The 19,675-nt window shown below is 50.5% G+C and overlaps 6 protein-coding genes across 6 annotated transcripts; 5 read left to right on the top strand and 1 right to left on the bottom strand.

The window, feature by feature from the left end:
• Positions 1 to 538: 538 nt before the first annotated feature.
• On the top strand, positions 539 to 2,186 carry P168DRAFT_240495 (FMN-dependent alpha-hydroxy acid dehydrogenase; the record flags this gene model as incomplete). The annotated part of the gene is made up of 4 exons (XM_024833717.1): positions 539 to 671; positions 734 to 1,239; positions 1,288 to 1,957; positions 2,008 to 2,186. 4 exons carry the CDS (start codon positions 539 to 541, stop codon positions 2,184 to 2,186), a joined length of 1,488 nt encoding a protein of 495 aa, XP_024690800.1.
• A 2,679-nt stretch (positions 2,187 to 4,865) lies between these two features.
• On the top strand, positions 4,866 to 5,803 carry P168DRAFT_320761 (uncharacterized protein; the record flags this gene model as incomplete). The annotated part of the gene is made up of 3 exons (XM_024840389.1): positions 4,866 to 5,084; positions 5,154 to 5,239; positions 5,344 to 5,803. The coding sequence occupies 3 exons, from the start codon at positions 4,866 to 4,868 to the stop codon at positions 5,801 to 5,803; spliced, it is 765 nt and encodes a 254-aa protein (XP_024690799.1).
• Positions 5,804 to 8,993: 3,190 nt separating this feature from the next.
• P168DRAFT_312389 (pepsin-like aspartic protease) lies at positions 8,994 to 10,413 on the top strand (the record flags this gene model as incomplete). The annotated part of the gene is made up of 2 exons (XM_024839568.1): positions 8,994 to 10,224; positions 10,297 to 10,413. 2 exons carry the CDS (start codon positions 8,994 to 8,996, stop codon positions 10,320 to 10,322), a joined length of 1,257 nt encoding a protein of 418 aa, XP_024690798.1. The 3' UTR covers positions 10,323 to 10,413.
• Positions 10,414 to 10,766: 353 nt separating this feature from the next.
• Positions 10,767 to 12,509, top strand: P168DRAFT_306383 (putative acyl-CoA thioester hydrolase). The gene is made up of 5 exons (XM_024839021.1): positions 10,767 to 11,154; positions 11,212 to 11,276; positions 11,335 to 11,631; positions 11,681 to 11,862; positions 11,915 to 12,509. Exons 1-5 carry the CDS (start codon positions 10,885 to 10,887, stop codon positions 12,463 to 12,465), a joined length of 1,365 nt encoding a protein of 454 aa, XP_024690797.1. The 5' UTR covers positions 10,767 to 10,884; the 3' UTR covers positions 12,466 to 12,509.
• A 314-nt stretch (positions 12,510 to 12,823) lies between these two features.
• Positions 12,824 to 13,907, top strand: P168DRAFT_329165 (AAA-ATPase Vps4-associated 1 family protein). The gene is made up of 4 exons (XM_024841439.1): positions 12,824 to 13,041; positions 13,142 to 13,435; positions 13,505 to 13,569; positions 13,634 to 13,907. Exons 1-4 carry the CDS (start codon positions 12,931 to 12,933, stop codon positions 13,746 to 13,748), a joined length of 585 nt encoding a protein of 194 aa, XP_024690796.1. The 5' UTR covers positions 12,824 to 12,930; the 3' UTR covers positions 13,749 to 13,907.
• Positions 13,908 to 15,146: 1,239 nt separating this feature from the next.
• znfA (putative C2H2 finger domain protein) lies at positions 15,147 to 17,320 on the bottom strand (the record flags this gene model as incomplete). Its single annotated transcript, XM_024833747.1, has 3 exons — positions 15,147 to 15,648; positions 15,703 to 16,782; positions 16,839 to 17,320. 3 exons carry the CDS (start codon positions 17,318 to 17,320, stop codon positions 15,147 to 15,149), a joined length of 2,064 nt encoding a protein of 687 aa, XP_024690795.1.
• Between the last annotated feature and the right edge of the window lie 2,355 nt (positions 17,321 to 19,675).

The raw sequence follows: 19,675 nt of genomic DNA, 5'->3' as shown, positions 1-19,675 counted from the left end.
CCGGCTTTGAAATGGAACTGTTGGCAGTCTGGTTGGATATTCCAGGCTTGCGCTATGCAGTCAACCCTTTAGCCTATCATGATAAGGCTATTTCAGCTCTGGAAATACAGGCACCTCCCGTTGGAATGATCCCATGCAATACAACCACGCTATCAGTAGCGTCAGGTTCAACCGCATACAGGCATACAGTCATGCAATTGATAGATGCCAGTTATATGCTGAGCTGTTCTGCTGCTGGAGATCTTGACCGGAGTTGGACCTCTTTCCCGAGATCCAAATCGTGGTGGGACCAATTGACCGAGCTAATCTGGTTATCTCCGCATTGTGGAGGAGCTGAGGAGCTGGCGGCCAGCACTGCAAAATTCGGTCTTCATAACAAGCTGCTACCCTTTGATTTTAGACCTTGTCGCATATCCAGTGAGAGATATAGCAGTCTTTTTTTCTCTTCTTTTTTCGTCTCTTCTTTTCTTTGCTCCCATTCCTAGGTAGCTATTCTCTCGTATCGATCTCATCCCCCATATATACAGAACCGTTGGTCATGACGGACAAGAAACCCCTCTCTACCCAACAGGTTGTGGGACATAATACACCCGAAGACTGTTGGATCGTAGTAGACAATCATGTGTGGGATGTGACGGACTTTTTGGAGGAACATCCGGGTGGCTCTGCGAGTGAGCATCTCATTTGAAAAGAGTCGGAGGGACAATGCACTAACCTGCGGGGTTCAATCCAGTCATTCTGAAATACGCAGGCCGCGATGCCACCAAGGCGTACTCCGAGGTCCACACCCCCAGCGTACTCAAGTCCAACCTCCCTTCAGACAAATACATGGGAGTCCTCGACGAGTCGACGATCGACGACGAATGGACCAAGCAACCACCGAGTGAGAATCCACAGGTAGTCCTGGAGAACGAGAAACCGCCGCTCCACACCCTGATCAACTCGCATGATTTCGAATTTGTAGCTTCAAAGACAGCCAGTAAGAAAGCCTGGGCGTTCTACCACAGTGCGGCAACAGATCTTATCACCCGGGATGCCAACAAGTCCTGTTTCGACCGGATATGGTTCCGACCCCGAGTGTTGCGGAATGTCCGCTCCGTTGAGCCAAAGACCACGATGCTCGGAGTGGACTGCAGCTTCCCCTTATTCGTGAGCCCGTCTGCGATGGCCAAGCTTATCCATCCCGACGGAGAATGTGCCATCGCTAGGGCCTGCGCCAGCAAAGGCATAATGCAAGGAGTACGTTGACAGCTGCACAGTCCCGTCCAATACTAACCATCTGAACAGGTCTCGAACAACTCCTCCTACACCGTAGACGAGCTCACAAGCGCCGCACCATCAGCAAGCTTCTTCTTCCAGCTCTACGTCAACCGAGACCGCGAAAAGTCCGCCGCGCTCCTCCGCCAGTGCTCCGCCAACCCCAACATCAAAGCGATCTTCGTAACAGTTGACGCCGCCTGGCCCGGCAAGCGCGAGGCCGACGAGCGGGTGAAAGCCGACGAAAGCCTGTCAGTACCAATGGCGCCGTCCACAGCGTCGAACGACAAGAAAGGCGGCGGCCTGGGCCGCGTCATGGCCGGATTCATCGACCCGGGGCTCACATGGGAGGACCTAGCTTGGGTTCGGAAACACACGCATCTCCCTGTGTGTTTGAAAGGCGTCATGTCGGCGGACGACGCCATGCTTGCTATGCAGGCTGGGCTGGACGGCATCTTGCTCAGTAACCACGGCGGACGCAACCTGGACACCAGTCCGCCTTCCATCATCACGCTCTTGGAACTCCACAAACGCTGCCCGGAGGTCTTTGACAGGATGGAAGTTTACGTAGACAGCGGCATTCGTCGGGGTACCGACATATTGAAAGCTGTGTCTCTCGGCGCGACCGCCGTCGGCATGGGACGCAGCATGCTGTTCGCGACGAACTACGGCCAGGAGGGGGTGGAGCATTTAATTGACAGTGAGTACTTCCTTTTTTCCAATTCTCCCGTTCCATCTAACACGACATAGTCATGCGCGACGAATTGGAAACCGCCATGCGCAACACGGGCATCACCACACTAGACGAAGCCGGTCCGCACTTGGTCCATACAGGCGATGTTGATCACCTTGTTCCTGACTCGGCGAGACATCCTTATGCGTTTAAGACAGCGAAGAGCCGACGCAACCTGGGCTTTTCGAAGCTTTAACTGCGTATACATATATATATCTCTCTCTCTCTCTCTTTTCATCACGCGCAAAGAATTACGACTTTACACGGAATTGGATGCACAACGCTATCAGCATAAACCAATATATAGTTCAGTTTATATACATGCAATTTCCAGCTCAATATGGTTGATCGAGATAGGCATATGTCAAATAAACTTTTGTTTCGATATTATACCTTCAAGTCTCCAAACCTGACGCATTGCATCTGCAAGTACCTATGAAGTGTAGGTGACTTGGTTAAGTACCTCTGGTATCAGGTGGTAGCAAACAACCGTCAAGCAGCCAGCCAGTGAGATACATGGATACATATGCGGGGATCCCGTGACCGGTCGATACTATACAGATCACATTCCAGCCACCCATCCATCAGACTATCCGGTGCAAGGGAGAAAAAGACCATCAAGACCAAATTCAAATCAAAATAAGAATCAAACTTAATAAAAATCAACACATCGGAGAAAAAGGAATCGAATGAAGGAAGAATAAAAATAAAACAAGATCGTGATAAAAATAAAGCACCAAAAAATAGATCAGAAATCTAGAACGCTACCAGCTAGGCAGCCATGAGACAACATCCCTCACCGAACACACAAAACAAACCCCTGACTCACCCAGCAATCCCCTCCATCATCTTGTTGAGTTGATTGATTGACGGATCAGTATATGTTGGGGGGTCTAGGGGGTTGTTGAAGCCCCTTGTGCCTATATCTACTTCGTATATATGAGCACCGCATTCCCCATCCAACTCACCGTAACTGTAATGAACAGAAACGCGGACTGGCAGAGTAACTCCGGCAGGATCGACCTCACGTGACCGTCCTTCCCGTTCCCCACTCACCGACTTCTCTTGCAGTCATCAGAGTGGGGAGAGTGCGCGTCCTCTTGACTGGTTGCAGGTGACTCTTCTCGAATGATAATCCAGACGACAGCGACTGCTAACTAGGATGATGAGGGGGTGATCGTCTGTTGGAGAGATCTCAGTGGCTGCTGCCCCGCCCTGGTACAACTTTCTGTCCCATGTCTGTATTAAGCACACCCCACAGCTACCACATTGCTGCTTGTGGTAATTTACCCCGATTGAATCCCAGTATGGGGGTGCCACATCTCGGCCAGTGTACGAGGTGTTAATACTCCGATGGCCAGCTGATGCACTGTACTTTCTATGGTGTCTGCATCTCCCGCATATTTATTAGGCGTCACGTGTTGAGTTACCTTTCCTGTCTGGCTCACCGTTGGTACGCCGTATAATTCCTACGATGGGCCCGCGCGCTGAAACACATGGTGCTTGAAGGCTGCCCCTCGGGTCTCAGGCCGAAGGGATCAAGGCCCCCTCTACCTCTTACAACGGATGAAGATCGGATGATGATGCACGGGTGGATGGAAGCAAGCCTTGAAGAGACAGTCTTGTCGTAGTATGGAGCCGTCGGTCGACGGGGTCCTGCTCCAGTGTGGATTAGACCGGGATTATCTGGCAGATCTTCCTCTCCGAGTGATTTCACAAGCCAGGTAAACCGCGCTAGATATTTTGATTGCGAGAGTCGTCATCATCGTCATATTCATTTTCGCAACCCTGCGAGTACTGCAACAAGTGCGGGGAGGCTGTATCATGTATGGCAGATGAAATGATCGATGAACATGGGCGATGGCATGGAAAATGAGGGGAAAGGGCCGAAAGGACCTCTGAGGTGTGCTCCCCTACAACGGCAGAGGTGGGCGCATCTCCAAACCAATCTAGAGGGGAACAGCCAATGTGATTTCCCTCATGACGCCGGGATCAGCATCATCGACTGGTCGAGCTAACAGACCCCGGTACATTTCCCTCCCGTACCATGGGATTCAGGATGGCATCGTCCGATCTATTGGTTGGCCGACACACGGGGTAATGGAATGAGTGCCGGGGATCATGCATTTGCGGTTCCCCCGAGAGTTTGACCAGGAGGAGAGATGATGAGGTACAATGTTGGATTACGTTTCGACCCCTCCACGATGGTACCTCTTCGTCCTGGGGGTACCAGCACACAGTAGACTGGAGACGCTGGTTGTCATTTTGGCATGTTGTAAAAAGAACGGGACCGACCAAAATCCCCAAAAGAGTAAAAGAAAATAACAGAAAAAGAAAACATCGTGTCGATCGGAAGAAAGATGAAAGGATCCCAAAATGATAGTGGTTGGTACTATTAGGGCCCGGGAGACTTGGCCAGACCGCTGGAATGGGAGATGGGGGGATGGAAGTGCCCCGGGAAGGAAAAGGAATGGATCCATCATTGCATAGAGCTTACTCTCTCTCTCTCCCAACGGTTCCTTAACTTCCTTACTGCGGGCCAAATCAATACCCTCGATTCCGAAGTACAAGAGCTTCCCCCCCTCCCCATCCACTCCTGTAGATTCTTCCTTTCCTTATTAATTTCTTCTTCCTATTCTCGTCTCTTTCCGTCATATTTATTCCGTGCATCTAATCATATCCTTCTTCCTCGGCTCTTTTCTGCTCCTCCCATTTACTTAAATTTCCCATCACCCCCTGGTTCCTGGTACATTCCATCTCTATACCACTGCTTGTACATTCCTGTCCTCAACCTCCCCTGTCTATCTGGTTTCGACCTTTTTACAATCAACCATCCTCTTCTATCATCCATTTGATATCACATATTCTCTTCCCAATGGCAGCTATTCGTTCCACGTCTCTGCGCGCCCTTCGCGTGCTCTCTCAGCACCCTACTACACCCTGCACTCGACGGGGTCTACACATCACCGGTGCCACCTCCGCACCCCCTGCCAGCGTGGGCGACAAGGCGTCCTTGTATTCCGCCCGTAGTCTGTCGGATCTCAAGGGAGAATGCCAGACTCGGAAGCTAGGAGCGCATGGAACACAGGCTGAGGTTTGTACCCATACCACGCACGATTCCTACAGGACGACTCAAACTGACTGTATATTAAAAAAACGTTAGCTGGTCGAACGTCTGTCCAACCATGACTTCCTTCAATCGCGCGCCTTCAGCATCGCCATGAGGCGCATCAATGGCACCGCAGCAGAGTATGTTAATCCCGAGCTCATAGTTCCATGGGGACTATCGGGCTATCTTTTACCTCGGTCGAAGATCGGTTCAGCTGACATCATACCTTTTGCCGGATCTGCAGGACCAACTCCGGCCGCCAATTTAACACCTCCCGCTCCCAGAAGGCCGTGGGTGACTCATCCACGGTGGATTTCGCCTACATGCCCTCCATGTCGGAGATGGAGACCACCGCTGCTCGCCCCGATCTGCGGATTCCGATCTTTCCCGACCTCTACGCCAGACCCCAGGCGACCCTAGCGGAGCAGCCCTCCGGCAGCTCGGCTCCCATGAGACCCCACGTTTACACTGTGTCCGGTGCCGGAGCTGACATCGCCGTCAGTCCCATGACAGAGGTGGTGGATAACCTCGCTGTGGATATCGACCCGTTTTCTTTGACCGAAACGGTGGGCAAATCGCGGTTCGAGGAAGAGCTGCAGAAGCAACAGAACGGGTCTAGCACCGGGGGCGTCGTGCAAGAGTTATGGCACGGCTTCCTGGATGACCTTTTGGGTCCTAAAGCCCAGCCTTCGCAGAGACAGTGAGGGTCTGAAGTTATTATTTGTTTTTCAGCGTGGTGTTCTCATTTTCCTATGTGTTGTTTAACATGATTGCGATCTACTTTATTTGATTTACGATGCAGCATATCTGCCCAGAACCAGATTGTCACCCATCAAGTCGGTGCCTTGTATACATGTTCCTTTCCCTCTTGTAGAAACCAGCCCATTTCCGACGCTACACTCATAGCCCACCTCGTGACTGTCTTCATATTGAGATCAGCCCATACCAATGTCCCCGGCCGACAGTCCTCCGTGCCCTACCCGGACAGAGGGATAAACAAGTACCCGCACTGACTAGCCTGACAGTGGACCAACGCAGTCGATCATCACCAGCAATAATGGGGATTATCTGATCCGAAAGTCACGAGACCCTCATTTCTCCCGAATAGGAGTCATGGGCCTACGGAGGATTTCCTCTATCCACTCACTCTATACTTATAGTTGGCCTAGGCGAAATAAGACACTCTCGGCACCGTGGCGTTTCCCACTTTGTTGTTGAAATGAAAGTGTCTATTCTTCTCTTAGATTACTACTAACTAATTACTCCCTATTTTGAGTAGGTGAGTACTAACTAAGTGGTCACGAGGAATGCTAGACTAGCGTTGTCGCTGGATGGGATGATCTGTTTGTTGTTTCCCCGGGTTTCCCCGATGAGGTCATGTGAAATTGTGGGAGTGATGTGCTGGCTCCTGGACTGGGGTTATGCTGTCTATCTACCTATGTATGGGTAGGGCATAAACACATGATTTCTACACTTTCTTAGGCTAATGAAAGTTGGGGTTGACTACTACCTAGTCAATACTAACTAGTGGGTAATTCGTTGTGGGATTGATTGATTGTATTCGTTTACTTGAGTCGGGGTTGGGTTGGAGCGTTCGTGTGGGGTCTGGGGTTGTAACTTGTGGAAGCTTGGATGTTGTCCTGGACCTTGTGGGTGTGGGTTATGTATTAGTAGCAGTGGATTCTTGCTTTTTCGATGCTTTGGTATATACTAGATAACACGGTTCTTATCTGCTGAGATAGTGGTTAGGAAGTTGTTGGATACCAGGACCTACCACTCGCCAGTTGGTGTTTGGTCGAATGGTCAAGATTGGACATCTTAACAGAAGCAACGTAGGAAGTTACACACTGTCAGGCATACTGCCTATTTGGTATTCCCCCTGACGTCCGGCCCATCAAGATGGCGTGTGTGAGGAGTTGTCTTTGAGATAGATTCCTCCATCTATATGCCAACCTCTTGTCGATATATTGTGAAGACAGCGGCTGCAATCAGTCAACCAGCTAACCACAAGTAGTTCCCTTCGTCCGTATATTCTACATAATCGATCCTCCACTCAAGGATCATCATCTCATGGAATGGCAGTATCAACAAGTAATGACAATATCAACAACCCATCAACTCCAGTCACACCCACCTATCCGTCCCATATGTGTTGGTAAATTGGTCATTGGTCGAATACTCACGGGATTGACTCCGAGACCTGCATGTGTCATCTGTCTGCTACACTAGGTTGTTGTCAGTGTGGTTGCACGAAACGTTCATTGGGCTGCAGATCGATATCCAATATTGCCAAGTGCCAAATCAGATCGGAACGAGTTATCGATGTTTGGTGTGTTGTATACACTATACAGTCATGCTCCGAGGTTGACTGGAGCAAAGAAGATGAACATGATCCATTATCAATATTGATGGATTGATAATTTGATTGGTTTTGTCAAACCTATGGAATAGTTCCTTGAAGTATCAACAGCTGCAGGATAGGTATGCGAAACCTGTCTTATCCCTGGTGAATGCCTCAGGCAGCCACCGGGTATATTGACTTCTATATATAACCGGTCACGATATATTAAAATCAATTGGCATGTCTGCAAGCCACTCAACTAGGGTAACTAGATATGATACGGAGTACCTACTGTACTAATGCATGTCTGTCCATTCAATGACATGGCACTTGGACACCTCGCAGTGGCAATACAGTGGGACAGCTGAACCCATCTGCATCATCGAGATTCATCATCTGAAACCGCCTCTCAGCTCTCTCTCAGCCACTGAGACCGTTTACCATCCATTGGCGTACTTTCTCTCATCCAATCCATTCCTTCTGACGGAATATGATGCTCACCCAGTGGAAGGATTCACTGCCGATCAGAGTCAATTGCTGCCTCGATGGATCCTGTGCTGTCATGCCAAGACTGTTTGATCTGTCTTTCTTTGCCTCTTTCTCCTCTCCTTTTGCTTCACTCCCCCTTTGGAGTAAACGTACCTGTCTCACTTTTGAGTCTCTTTTTGAAACTCCTTTTGAGACTCCTTTCCTTATCTTATATCTTTTTATAACTTCTTTCCCCTTTCGTCCACTTCATGATCGCTTATCCTTCTTGTGTGATGGCTCAGGGGAACCCTTCCTCGGCTACCCCACTCACCATGGCTCAAAGAAGCTGTCCCAAGCGCTGATCCGAACCTATACCTGGATGGCGCCACGAACTAGTGGTCTAGATTGACCACTTGAGTTCGACCTGTTCAACTTTTTGCCTGAGTAAACCTGGAAGTGGGTCCTCTCCACTATCTTAGGTATCCTTGGCTACCTTTCTCCTCAATGGGGAATCCCCGTACTTCGACGAGGGGGATTTCCTGTTTCTTGGATCTCGATTTTCTTCAGGAGTTGCACAGACACATCCATCCTCTGAGTTGACTTCGACTGGTCTCCTGGATTCTGGACCGTCAGATTCTTGCCTCTCAGGTGGTGTGGTTCTGTGGCGCTGGTCCTTTGTACTCGGTCCTCGAATCTTTATATCACTCGAACCCTTATACTATTCACTACCATTCACTACCATTCACTCATTGATACATGCCGTTTTAACCTCACTTGAATGCTCTTTGCATCACAACCTGCTTGCTCAATGATTCCCACATAGACGCGTTTCATCTGGACCTGCCTTAGATCTACATCTGTTGTTTTAATCAATACTACTAATTCCCCGGAGAGTCTGGCACTCTACCCTAATCAACACGCTCACTTCCACTGTCAAATGACCCACCTTGTCATTCCTTCCTGTTAGATCCTCGTGGATCATGCGTCTTTCACCATGCCGTCTCATCGCGGCCTCCCTTTCCCTATCCACCGGTGCCCAGGCCTTTATGCCATGGACTCTGAAATATGAAACCGGCGATTCCAGCATGGGGGCAGAGGTAACAAAGGATGAAGTGACAGCCACCATGAGTGAAGGCTCCTCGGACATGAGCCTGAAAGCCCCTCAACGCCGTGACAACTCTTACAAGGTAGTCATGGCCGACACCCCATCTTCACCAAATACGGTCGCCCTCAACCAGGATGGCCGAGACTACTCCTACTTCGCCAAAATCAAAGTCGGCTCCCAGGACCAGGACATGTACATGATGCTGGACACGGGGGGCGTCAACACATGGCTCTTTTCCGCGGACTGCAAATCCACCGCCTGCTCGCTGCACAACACGTTTGGAGAGAAAGAGTCCTCGAGTCTCGAGACATCCGACGAGGACTGGCACGTCGGCTACGGGACAGGGACCGTCAGCGGCGTCGTCGGAACCGACAACATCACCATCGGCGACGTGGACGTCTGGCTACCGATTGGCCTGGCGGACACGGCATCGGACGACTTCCGATCCTACCCCATGGACGGGATCATCGGGCTTGGGCGCGCCGAGGAGGGCTCCTTCGGGCAGCCGACATTCATGGACCAGGTCAAAAAGGAGAAGGTGCTCGACTCGAACATCATCGGCTTCACTTTCTCGCGCAGCTCCGACGACGAGAAGGACGGCGCCGTGACGATCGGCGGGGTGGACAAATCTCGGTACTCGGGGGATATCGCCTACACCGACACGACCGGATCCGTCAGCCACTGGCGCATCCCCCTCGACGACGTCAGCGTGGACGGCCACGCCTGCCGCTTCAGCGACAGGACCGCCATCATCGACACGGGCACCTCATACATGTTGCTTCCGCCGGATGACGCAAAGACGCTGCACGACCTCATTCCTGGTGCGCAAGAGTCCGGAAAGCAGACTTTCGTGCTGCCGTGCGACTCGACTGTCGATCTCCAGCTCACCTTTTCGGGAGTCAGCTACTCCATCTCGCACAAGGATTACATCGGCGACAAGGCCACCGGGTCGATGTGCCTGTCGACCATCGTGGCCCACCAAATGTTCGGAGACGACGAATGGCTGGTCGGAGATGTTTTCCTGAAGAACGTGTACACGGTGTTCGACTACGACGAGGACCGGATCGGCTTTGCGACCAAGGCCTCTTCCTCGTCTTCTTCCTCTTCCTCCTCGAGCACGGCCTCACCCACCAAGACGTCCGACTCGGATAGCTCCGACAGTGACGACAAGGGGTCAGACACGAGCGACTCGCCCAGTTCGCCTAGCTCCAGTGCCTCGAGCTCACCAGACACCGAGTCAGGAGCGGCACTGTCCAGCGCGCCGACATACTACTGGATCGCAGTGTTGGGTGTCATGTTTTTGTTCTAGATAGATATCTACCGCTTTCGTTCAATTTTGGGATACTTGATAGCCTTAGACTTGTGCTTACCTGCGCTAATATACCCACTGTCTATTCAACACTCACGCGTATGCTAAACGTGGTTCCTCATTCCGGTCAATTGTATGATGTCATCGTAACATCGGTAGATCATCGGTAGATCGATGCGCCTCACCCTGAGCGATCCAATGTGCAATACGCAGTACTAAATCTAACAAATCATCGATATCATATACACAAGCAGAAAACATCCCACTCTTGTAGTACGGATTGAATAATATCAACGAACCCGGGAAAGCAGCCGGAGCGGATAAAAAAAGGCCTCGGGACGAATCAGTGACCGGGCCGGCTGAACTTAACTTACCTCAAACTACCAATCATTATCGTACTACCAGACCGAGTACCCGATCTACCTTTCATCTTTTCTCATTCAACCAATCCTTCACCATATTTGATTGATTGATTGCGCCGTGACTGCAGGGACTCCGATCCGATCGATCTCCTCTATCTTACACCCAGTTCTAGTTAGAGACATAGGGACAGCTAAGCACAATGCTCGCCCTCCACACGCGACGGTCCGTCCTCGCCCGCTCCACCCGTCTAGCTACCAGCAAAAAGGTCCTGCCCGCCACGCGGAAAACCTTCCACTCTAGTCCGGCGCACGCAGAGCGACCGACATGGATGCCGATGCGGGTGAAGACGCCGTGGGTTGAGGCGCTGACGAAGAGTCGCGACGATGCGCGCGCCCCGAAGAAGGCTCAGCCGGCGGGCGCGAGAGACAGTCTGCCGCCGAAGAGGATGGCCGATAGTTATTATAAGGCTGTGCGTTTTCAACCCTTGTAATGGTTTATTGGGGGAGACTAATTGATTGTTGGGTAGGTTCTGCCGCTGGCACAGGATAAATGGCTGCTTGATTCTTATTTGAATGCGTCGGGGCATATTAGGTATGTCCTTATTTGGGGATGCGTTTTTTTTTGGATGAGGTGCTAATTCTATGTGCAGGCTCGGCTCGTTGTTAATGGATCTGGATGCCTTTTCGGGTGTCATTGCCTATAGGCATACAGGCGACTCGGTCACGACAGTAACCGCAGCCGTGGATCGCATCACCATCGAGCATCCGCTGATGGAGATCTGCGATCTGGAACTCAGCGGCCAAGTCACGTATTCGACTGGTCGGTCTAGTATGGAGATTTCTCTGCAGGTTGCCAAGGCCCCGCCGGAGGGACAGGAGGCTAAGCCTGAGGATGTTCTTATTACGTGCGCGTTCACGATGGTGTCGCTTGATCCGGTGACCAAGAAGTATGTACTGATGACTGGTTATGTTTGGGGTTTGTTCTAACGGTTATAGGCCCGTGCCTGTCGCGCCTTTACTGATCGAAACCCCCGAAGAGCGCCTTCTCTTCAAGAAAGGCGAAGAGAACTACCAGGCCAAGAAGGCTCTCCGCACGAAGAGTCTCCTAGAAAAGGCCCCCGACGCGGAAGAGAGCAACCTCATCCACTCAATGTGGACCAAAGAGATGTCCTACCTAAGTACGTTCCCCAACCCCAAACCCACCACACGAACTCCCCCCTAACGAGATAGACCCCGAATCCCCCTACAAACGCCCCTCCAACCTAGTCTTCATGAACGACACGGTCCTCAAATCCGCCATGATTATGCAACCCCAAGACCGCAACCGCCACAACTTCATGATCTTCGGCGGCTTCCTGCTCAAGCAAACCTTCGAGCTGGCCTTCTGCTGCGCCGCCTCCTTCTCGCACACCCGCCCCAACTTCGTCGCCCTCGACCCCAGCACTTTCGAGAACCCTGTGCCCGTCGGTAGCGTGCTGTATCTCCGCGCGACGGTGGCGTTCACGGAGCCATTGGAGGAGGAGGGTCCGCTGAGCAAGTATACGAAGGTGCAGGTGCGCGTTGACTCGAAGGTTCGCGATGTGGAGCACGGCACGAAGAAGTCCACTGGCATGTTCAATTATACGTTCTTGGTGGAGAAGGATGTGCAGGTTACGCCGAAGAGTTATGGCGAGTTTATGTTGTGGACTGATGCGCGGAGACGCTCGTTGAATGCGGCTAGTGTGACGGGGTCGAAGGAGTTAAGTACGTTGCGGGGGATTAAGGACAGTGTTACTGAGTAGTGGGAAGTATTGAGCGATATTATATGAGCATGTATATTTGGATTACTTTGGATATATAGGAGATGTGTTCAATCTGTTTTACTAGTATAGGAGCTAATCCACAGCTGTCCGAAGTATATATTAGACGATGTGCATAATGTGAAAAGCGAGAACACTCAATATCCTATATCATCAAACAAATCAACGAATAACATAAAATACAAGCAATTATCAATAACAGATAACGATACATACAAGGAAAGAAAGAAAGTAAACCCCACAAACAACAGAACCAAAAGAAACATCACATGACATCACTCACCAGCCAAGCTCACTCGCTTCCCCACACAAGATACCTCCGATACTAGATAAGCCCACGCGCCACCCCTCCAATCTTACCTCCAACTTCAGCCCTATTTCCCAAGACACTTTCTCTTCTTTTTGCCAAGTGAATGTAGCAAAGAAAGCAAGAGAGGAAATAAAAAAATGTCCCTCCCAAACATCTACCACCTCCGTCGCGTAGCAGACACAGCCGCCAAGGCATGCTCCATCTGCTACAAGCCGTCTAGTTGTGTTTTGATCACGCCTGATAATAAGGTATGTCCTCCCTCACCTCTTCTTCATTATTATTATTCTTTGTCACTTTTATATATAGTTCTATACATGTGTAGAGATAGACAGACTAATAGGCGCTAAGGACTACTTCTACGTATGCGCCGCCCACCTCAAGGACAGACACTTTTGCACGCCGATCGTCGATACCGAGGGTGCGGCTGCGAAGAAGAAGAGGGAGGAGGAGGAGGCGCTGGAGAGGGAGATTGAGGTTGTTAAGAGGGAGTATGAGGAGAAGCAGCGGCGGAAGAATAAGAGTAAGGGTGAAGATGGGAAGGAGGATAAAGACGGGGATGGGGATAAGAAAGAGAAAGAGAAGGGTAAAGGGAAGGGGGATGACGGTGATGCGAAGAAGAGTGAGAAGGAGAGGGATGATAAGGTTTGTTTTCTTTCTTTCTTCCTTTTGATACTTTTTAAATGTCTTGACTCTGGCTGATCATGAGTACAGATTGATTCCCTTAAGAAATCAGCTTCGTCGGATGATACCTCGCCTCGGATATTTGCTTTACACAAGTATGTTCCTATCTCTCTCTCTCTATATATATACATATTCTATTCGTATTAATAATATGAACAGAACCTTCTACCAACTCCGCCTCGACAGACTCCGCAACGCAGAAACAGCCCGACGCAACCTGCAACGCATGCGAGATCCGTCTTTTTTCCCCTCTGTTCCGTCCGGGGGTGTTTAACTACTCTAAGGGGGCCGGGGGGCTTGATAGACTAGATCATTTATTATGGGTTTATCTATTCTCTTAATCTGATTGAGTGGATGGTGGTATTTGTGTAAATTTCTTTCAGCGTGGTTGCGCATATGTATATAGAGAGAGAGACGAATGCATGTGTACAGGATAGTAGGGCTTGGTTTAGCCTTCACTTAGTACCTATGACGTTGTATATACATACATGTAGTGCGTTATGTTTGTGCGAGGTAAGGTGCTATCGCGTTAGTACTAATTAACTAATTAGTATATAATGCTGTGCCTGTTATGTTGTTGATCATTTTTTATTGGTTGGAGTAGATGTTTTCTGGTTGTTTTTATAATAGTCGTGTTAATGACAGTATTAGATTAGACTAAACTATGGACAGTAGATAGTAGTAGACTATACACAGTACTAGGAATTGTGCACGTAGTATGCTGAATGTCATAGCCCTATATATAATTTATACCACGCATACTGACACCTACAAACCATCCAGGGTCATCATCTAGCCTTAAACTATATATCTATACACCCACTCATAGTATATGCCAGCCCAATCAGCCTATCAATCATAATGTCAAATATTAGAATAGAAGAAGAGAGAAAAAAAGACACTAGCATACAAGAGCTACCTAGCTACCTAGTAGTCAATATCAGAAAAAAAAAACTAAATAGACAGCCATCCAACCATCCAACCAAGAAACCAACAACCAGCAACCAGCAACCAGCAACCAACAACTAACAAGCAAAGATCCTCCCAACCAAACAATGACAGATCCAAGACTCCGATTTTATCCCGCCATTGAAAGAAAGAAAAGAAGGAAATGATAGGTGAGAAGAGTAGATACACTAGAAGAAGATATGACAAGAAGGTAGGACGAGATAGGACGAGATAGGATGAGAAAAAGATAGGGGATCTGAAGAGCGAGGAGCGGAACGAGTGTCATGTCATGTCATGTCATGCCGACACTGACCGTTCGGCCTCCCCGGTGTTTCTGTTTCGTATATACACCCTTGGTTCTGTACGTGGTATGTATCCATCCAACCAGGATAGACAGCCAACCTCATCGAGGTATACGTATGTGAAAATATAAGAGAGATAAGACAGGCAGCGCTGTCAACACTACTACCAGCCTGTGTCTCCGGCCAGCCCGAAGGCCGGCATTCCCGCATGGAAGAGTGAATGTGGAGTGCGTTCCGCGTGGAGTATCCCCAGTGGAGTGTCCCAGTGAAGTGTTTCCCAGCGGAGTGACCGACCAAGGAGAAGCGATATCGGGGACTCTACAGTCCCATAATCCTAGAATGGCTTTCTACCAGCCATACATTGGCGGAAATTCGCGTCCGGTGGTGCAAAGCAACCTCGAAGGAGGAAATACCAATCCTCGTCAGCAGCCACCGAGGACCTCGCTGATCTTATTGGACGTCAAGGTGCCACTGGATCCGGTGCTGCTGTTCTTAGGTTCCGGGGGCGCTTCTTCCTTCATGCACGCATTCTCCAGGATATTGGTCCACTTGCCACTCGTTCCGGCATGGCTATGTTTGAGATGCTGGCGGAAGTGGTCCGCGCGGAAAAACTTCTTCGCGTTATTACACTCGCCGAACTTGTGCACCGCTGTGAGATGCTCGAATCGACCATCCCAGTCGGGCTGAGGGAAGTTGGGGAACTCCTCGCCACAGTATCCACAGGTGTCGTGAGACGGACCGGAGCTGATCTGATTTGTTGGGGAGGAGGACGGGTGGAAAGCTGCTTGGTAGTCCGGGAGGGCCGCGCAGGACCACGAATGGCGTCTCAGATGCAGGGAATTTTGATGTCGTTCCGCTTCGTTCTTGTTTTTGAACCGGTTGTTGCAATACAGACACGAGTACTGTTTCTCCATTTCATGTGCCCTGAGTAAAGTAAGCCGCTGACCAACCAGATGCATCAGGAGACTGGGCACTTACCGTAGATCCTCAATATTCTCAAACTTCTTGGGTTTCTTGGGACAGCAATCACAGATATACAATCCGATCTTGGGTCCGACGGGTTTTGGAACGGCGGGATTCGACTGCAGGGGCAGCTTTTGCGCGCTCAGCGGCTCCAGAGAGGCGGCAGGCCCTGGGATGGTTCTGGCGACCGTCTGATTCACAAGGCCGCCAGGAGAGCTCGGATGAAGATCAACATCGGATGCTGGTGACAACCCCCCCGGGGAAGGGCGCTCATACGGCGACACGCTCGTCATGCTACTTCCGCCCACCGAGAGGGCCGCGGATGAGTAAGACCCCGATGTCCGGAGACTTACGGAGGACGCCGCTGACAGGCTTCCGTGACTCGGCGCGTACCCACTGTTGACCGTCAACGTATTGGTGAACGGGTGCCCCGTGGTCCTCCGCTGGGATAGATCGCCATTACTCGTCGTGACATGGAGCGGGTGTCGATCGTCCCCCAACGGTTCGCGGGGCGGGGAGGACGCCCTGCGTTTCGTGCCCGATTTCGACGGGTCCAGGTAGGGCGGGGTCGCTTCTCGAACGTGGACCATCCGTGGTGGCAGCAGTTCGTCGGTCGACAGATCCCCTTCGATATCCGAAAACACTCCGTGATCGTAGCTTCCTCGGTTCGATCGGCTGGGCAGACTGAGGGTCTCCTCGTACTGGCCACCCTTACGGCGGCTGGCATCCCGGAGATAGGCGGCGTGGTCGTAGTCGACGGCGGACGACGGAGCACTGCTCTCCACACTTGGGCTTCGACAGCCGACATAATCTCTCCATCCCAAGGGGGTCCCAAACGGAGCCCCGCCCGACTGAGAGCCCCCGGGCCACTTCGCATCGGGAGACAATCCTTCCGAGCTTCCGGGAGAGGGAAAGTTGGCGAAGGTCCGCGCGGACGGTACGGGGAGGGTCGCTAGTGGGGGTTTGATTTCGTTGCTCACGCTGATGGATCCTCGCGGGGACAGCGGTTTACCGATTTTGGACAGAAGATGCTGGTCGTACGCATCGGATGAATCTTTCACGCTCTTCCGAGAAAAGTTTCGCTCGCCCGTCAGACTATGGATGGGGAGGTCAGTCAAGCCTAGCCTGTCAGTCGCGGGTGCAATACGTACATCGGACTGGTGTGGACACCAACGGCGCTTCGAAAACCGTCGTCAACTGGGGGCGGGGGCGGCTCCACCTTGATGAACGTCTCTGGGCTCCTCGAGACCGGCAGACCGCTGTGTCGACCACCGAGATCGTCGAGGGCCATGGGATCCGTCCGCGGCACGGACTCCGGGCGACGATGGCCGCCGAATAGACTCGAGCCCGGGTTGATGGGGGCCAGTTTAGTGGATCCCACCGAGCCCCTGGAGTTCGCGTGCAGCCAGCCGGCGTCGTAGCCATTTTCGAGGCCGCAGATGCGCGACGGTGGCGGCAGCGGTGGCGGCGCCGAATGGGACACGGGGTTCGCGGGAATTGGCATGGGACCCGGGGGCGCAAAGGACCGCGCAGACATGGAGTAGGGGAACCGTTCCACTGAAGCGGGGTGACTATAGCCACCGTTAAAATCGTGGACGTTGATCAACGGAGGCGTGGTTCGTGGCAAGTCCATCATCGTAGGACGGGAATTGACCGGGGGTTGCAATCCAGCGGAAGCACAGAAGGTTAGAATAGCACAATAGAAAGCCTCGAGCTGATCATGAGAAGCTGATAGTAAAAATTCACACGAAAGCCGTCAGCCCAGATGCGTCATCGAAAGAGCCGTAACCAGACGGATGGCATCTGCGTCGAGCGACTCGAGAGAAGAACCGGCTTCTAGATCGCGAACTGCAGATTCCAACAAAGCCAATAAAGAGCGAAACAAGAGAAGTCACTTTGGAATAGAAATAAGAGACACTCTAGATGGGAAGTTAGCTTGACATGTGTTTACAATTGGTAAGTTCGTAGTAAAGAATAAGGCTGAAGTCTGAAGGCTGACAGGTTAAACGTAAGGCTGTTTCCTCATTTTTCCATTCATTTTCCCCCTAGTTCAAAACGGAAAATAAGATAAAACGAAATAGTGAATTCTTACCTTGGCTGAATTTTTGCAAAATAGATCAAAAGATGAAAGCGCACAAGCTTGCGAACCCGACCTGTGTTTCCATCAATTCGCCGGACGGCGGCAACTTAACGGAGACCGGCGCAAGGACCACAAAACATGCTGGAGGGTTTCTAAGGTTTTTTGGGACGGACAAGTGTATTTAAAGAGACCGGAGGAAGAGAGAGAGAGAGAGAGAGAGAGAGAGAGAGAGAGAGAGAGAGAGAGAGAGAGAGAGAGGGAGAGAGAGAGATTGCAGGCAGATTGGCAGACGGAAAGGCAGTGAGGCAAGTAGTACAAGGGAAGAAGCAGGCTGGGTTGGGTACGCAGCGTCCTCGAAAGGAGGAAAAGAGATGTTAGACAGGATTTGGCTGTGGTGCGCTTATCGAGTCACCAGTGGATATTCTAGAATCAGTCGCCTTGTCCGACGTCAGGAGCAAATGAGTTGGTCCAGGGTGGGGAGGGGAGGAGTGGATGAAAATAAAGAGATGAGAAAAGAGTCCGAGGAGAGAGGGAAAACACGTGCGATCCGGTTGTCTAGACTAGGGAATGTTGACAGGGAAGGGGAGATGTGTGTGGGGGATTAAGAGGGGGAAAGAAGGGGAGAAAGAGAGAAAGAGAGATAGAGAGAGAGAGAGAGAGAGAAAGAGGGAGAAATGAGGCAGATGAATCAGTGGATTTCAATAATGGGAGAATTGAGGCAAAGCAGAGTAAAAGTAAGAACGAGAAGAGAGAGAGAGAGAAAGTAAAGAGAGACGAGTGGAAAGTATGGACGTATCAGTATGTAATCTATGTATTCTACGATGTAATCTGGTATGTCTCCTGTTCCGTATCTTACCTTCTATAAGGCGTGAAAGAACGTGATCAGCTCTATTGGCTTTGACAGCAAGGCTGGCATAGAATGTGAAGATGAATCTTCAGATATGGCTATGGTAATTCTCATGAATAGAGTACTCCGAGTAGAAGAATAAGGAAAGAGACTTAAAAGTAAATAAATGAAAATGATGAAAAATAGAATAATCAAATGACAGAAACATGTGCAATCGACACCGTATACCGACAAGCTTACCCTGAAGAAAATAAATCAAATAAAATCGATAAATAAAAAACAATTGTACAGTATCAGATTGGTATCTGCCACAGGCCAAGGCAAGGTGGCGTCCCTGTCATCCAGCCGATTTCAAACATCGATATTCAAGAGAATGGCAGGAGATGAACAGGGGGAGGAAATAGAAAAGAAAATATGATATTGACTCATCTAAGCCTTGTAAGTTGTAACGCTTGTCAAAAAGGATGCCCCTGTCTACGTATTCATCCCTTGACGCCTTCCAAGGCGATTGCAAACCACAGATGGTCCACATCTGATTCTCGACCACGCGGGGAGGTGAAGAACTGTAAGGAATCACCCAATATTATTATCTATCGATATTATCAATATATGTTACATGTATATACAATCATACAGATATGTACAGAGGAGACGGAGTACTCCGTACCAATCGATGTGGAGAGTATATCGAAAATGCCAAGTCAACAACCAGAGCTGATCAGAGTGGGAAACTAGCAGGGCAGCCCGACTCCACAAACTTTAATACTTTATCATTCCTTTTTCGTCCGGTCCTTTCGACGGTCACCGTCAGAGTCATCGGGTCTTTCATCCACCGACTAAAACAGACCAGTCATCCTATGGGGCGAACCAAGTCAGGGCGATGTTGGAAGGAAGAGAAAAGAGGAGAAAGAGGAGAGGGAACAGGATTGGTAGCCGAGCCGACGACAGGGAACCAGGGGGGAAAAAGGCAACTGGGGGACGGCAGGAAGGGGAAGTGAGTGAGGCAGTGCTGGATGACGACTCCTGTCTTATGATACTCTGATTCGACGGTTTCAACCTCG

The sequence above is a fragment of the Aspergillus campestris genome, assembly GCF_002847485.1.
Source record: "Aspergillus campestris IBT 28561 chromosome Unknown P168scaffold_10, whole genome shotgun sequence".
Taxonomy (NCBI): Eukaryota; Fungi; Ascomycota; class Eurotiomycetes; order Eurotiales; family Aspergillaceae; genus Aspergillus; species Aspergillus campestris.
Note: the sequence above shows the minus strand (reverse complement) of the source record. Positions and strands in the feature narration are given on the sequence as shown.

Excerpts from the sequence above, each read along its gene's own strand:
- P168DRAFT_306383 (XM_024839021.1), top strand. The coding sequence starts at position 10,885 with ATGCTCGCCCTCCACACGCGACGGTCCGTCCTCGCCCGCTCCACCCGT. Across the intron at positions 11,155-11,211 it reads CCGATAGTTATTATAAGGCT|GTTCTGCCGCTGGCACAGGA; the intron begins GTGCGTTTTCAA and ends ATTGTTGGGTAG. Across the intron at positions 11,863-11,914 it reads CAAAGAGATGTCCTACCTAA|ACCCCGAATCCCCCTACAAA; the intron begins GTACGTTCCCCA and ends CTAACGAGATAG.
- P168DRAFT_329165 (XM_024841439.1), top strand. The coding sequence starts at position 12,931 with ATGTCCCTCCCAAACATCTACCACCTCCGTCGCGTAGCAGACACAGCC. Across the intron at positions 13,042-13,141 it reads TGATCACGCCTGATAATAAG|GACTACTTCTACGTATGCGC; the intron begins GTATGTCCTCCC and ends ATAGGCGCTAAG. Across the intron at positions 13,570-13,633 it reads CGGATATTTGCTTTACACAA|AACCTTCTACCAACTCCGCC; the intron begins GTATGTTCCTAT and ends TAATATGAACAG.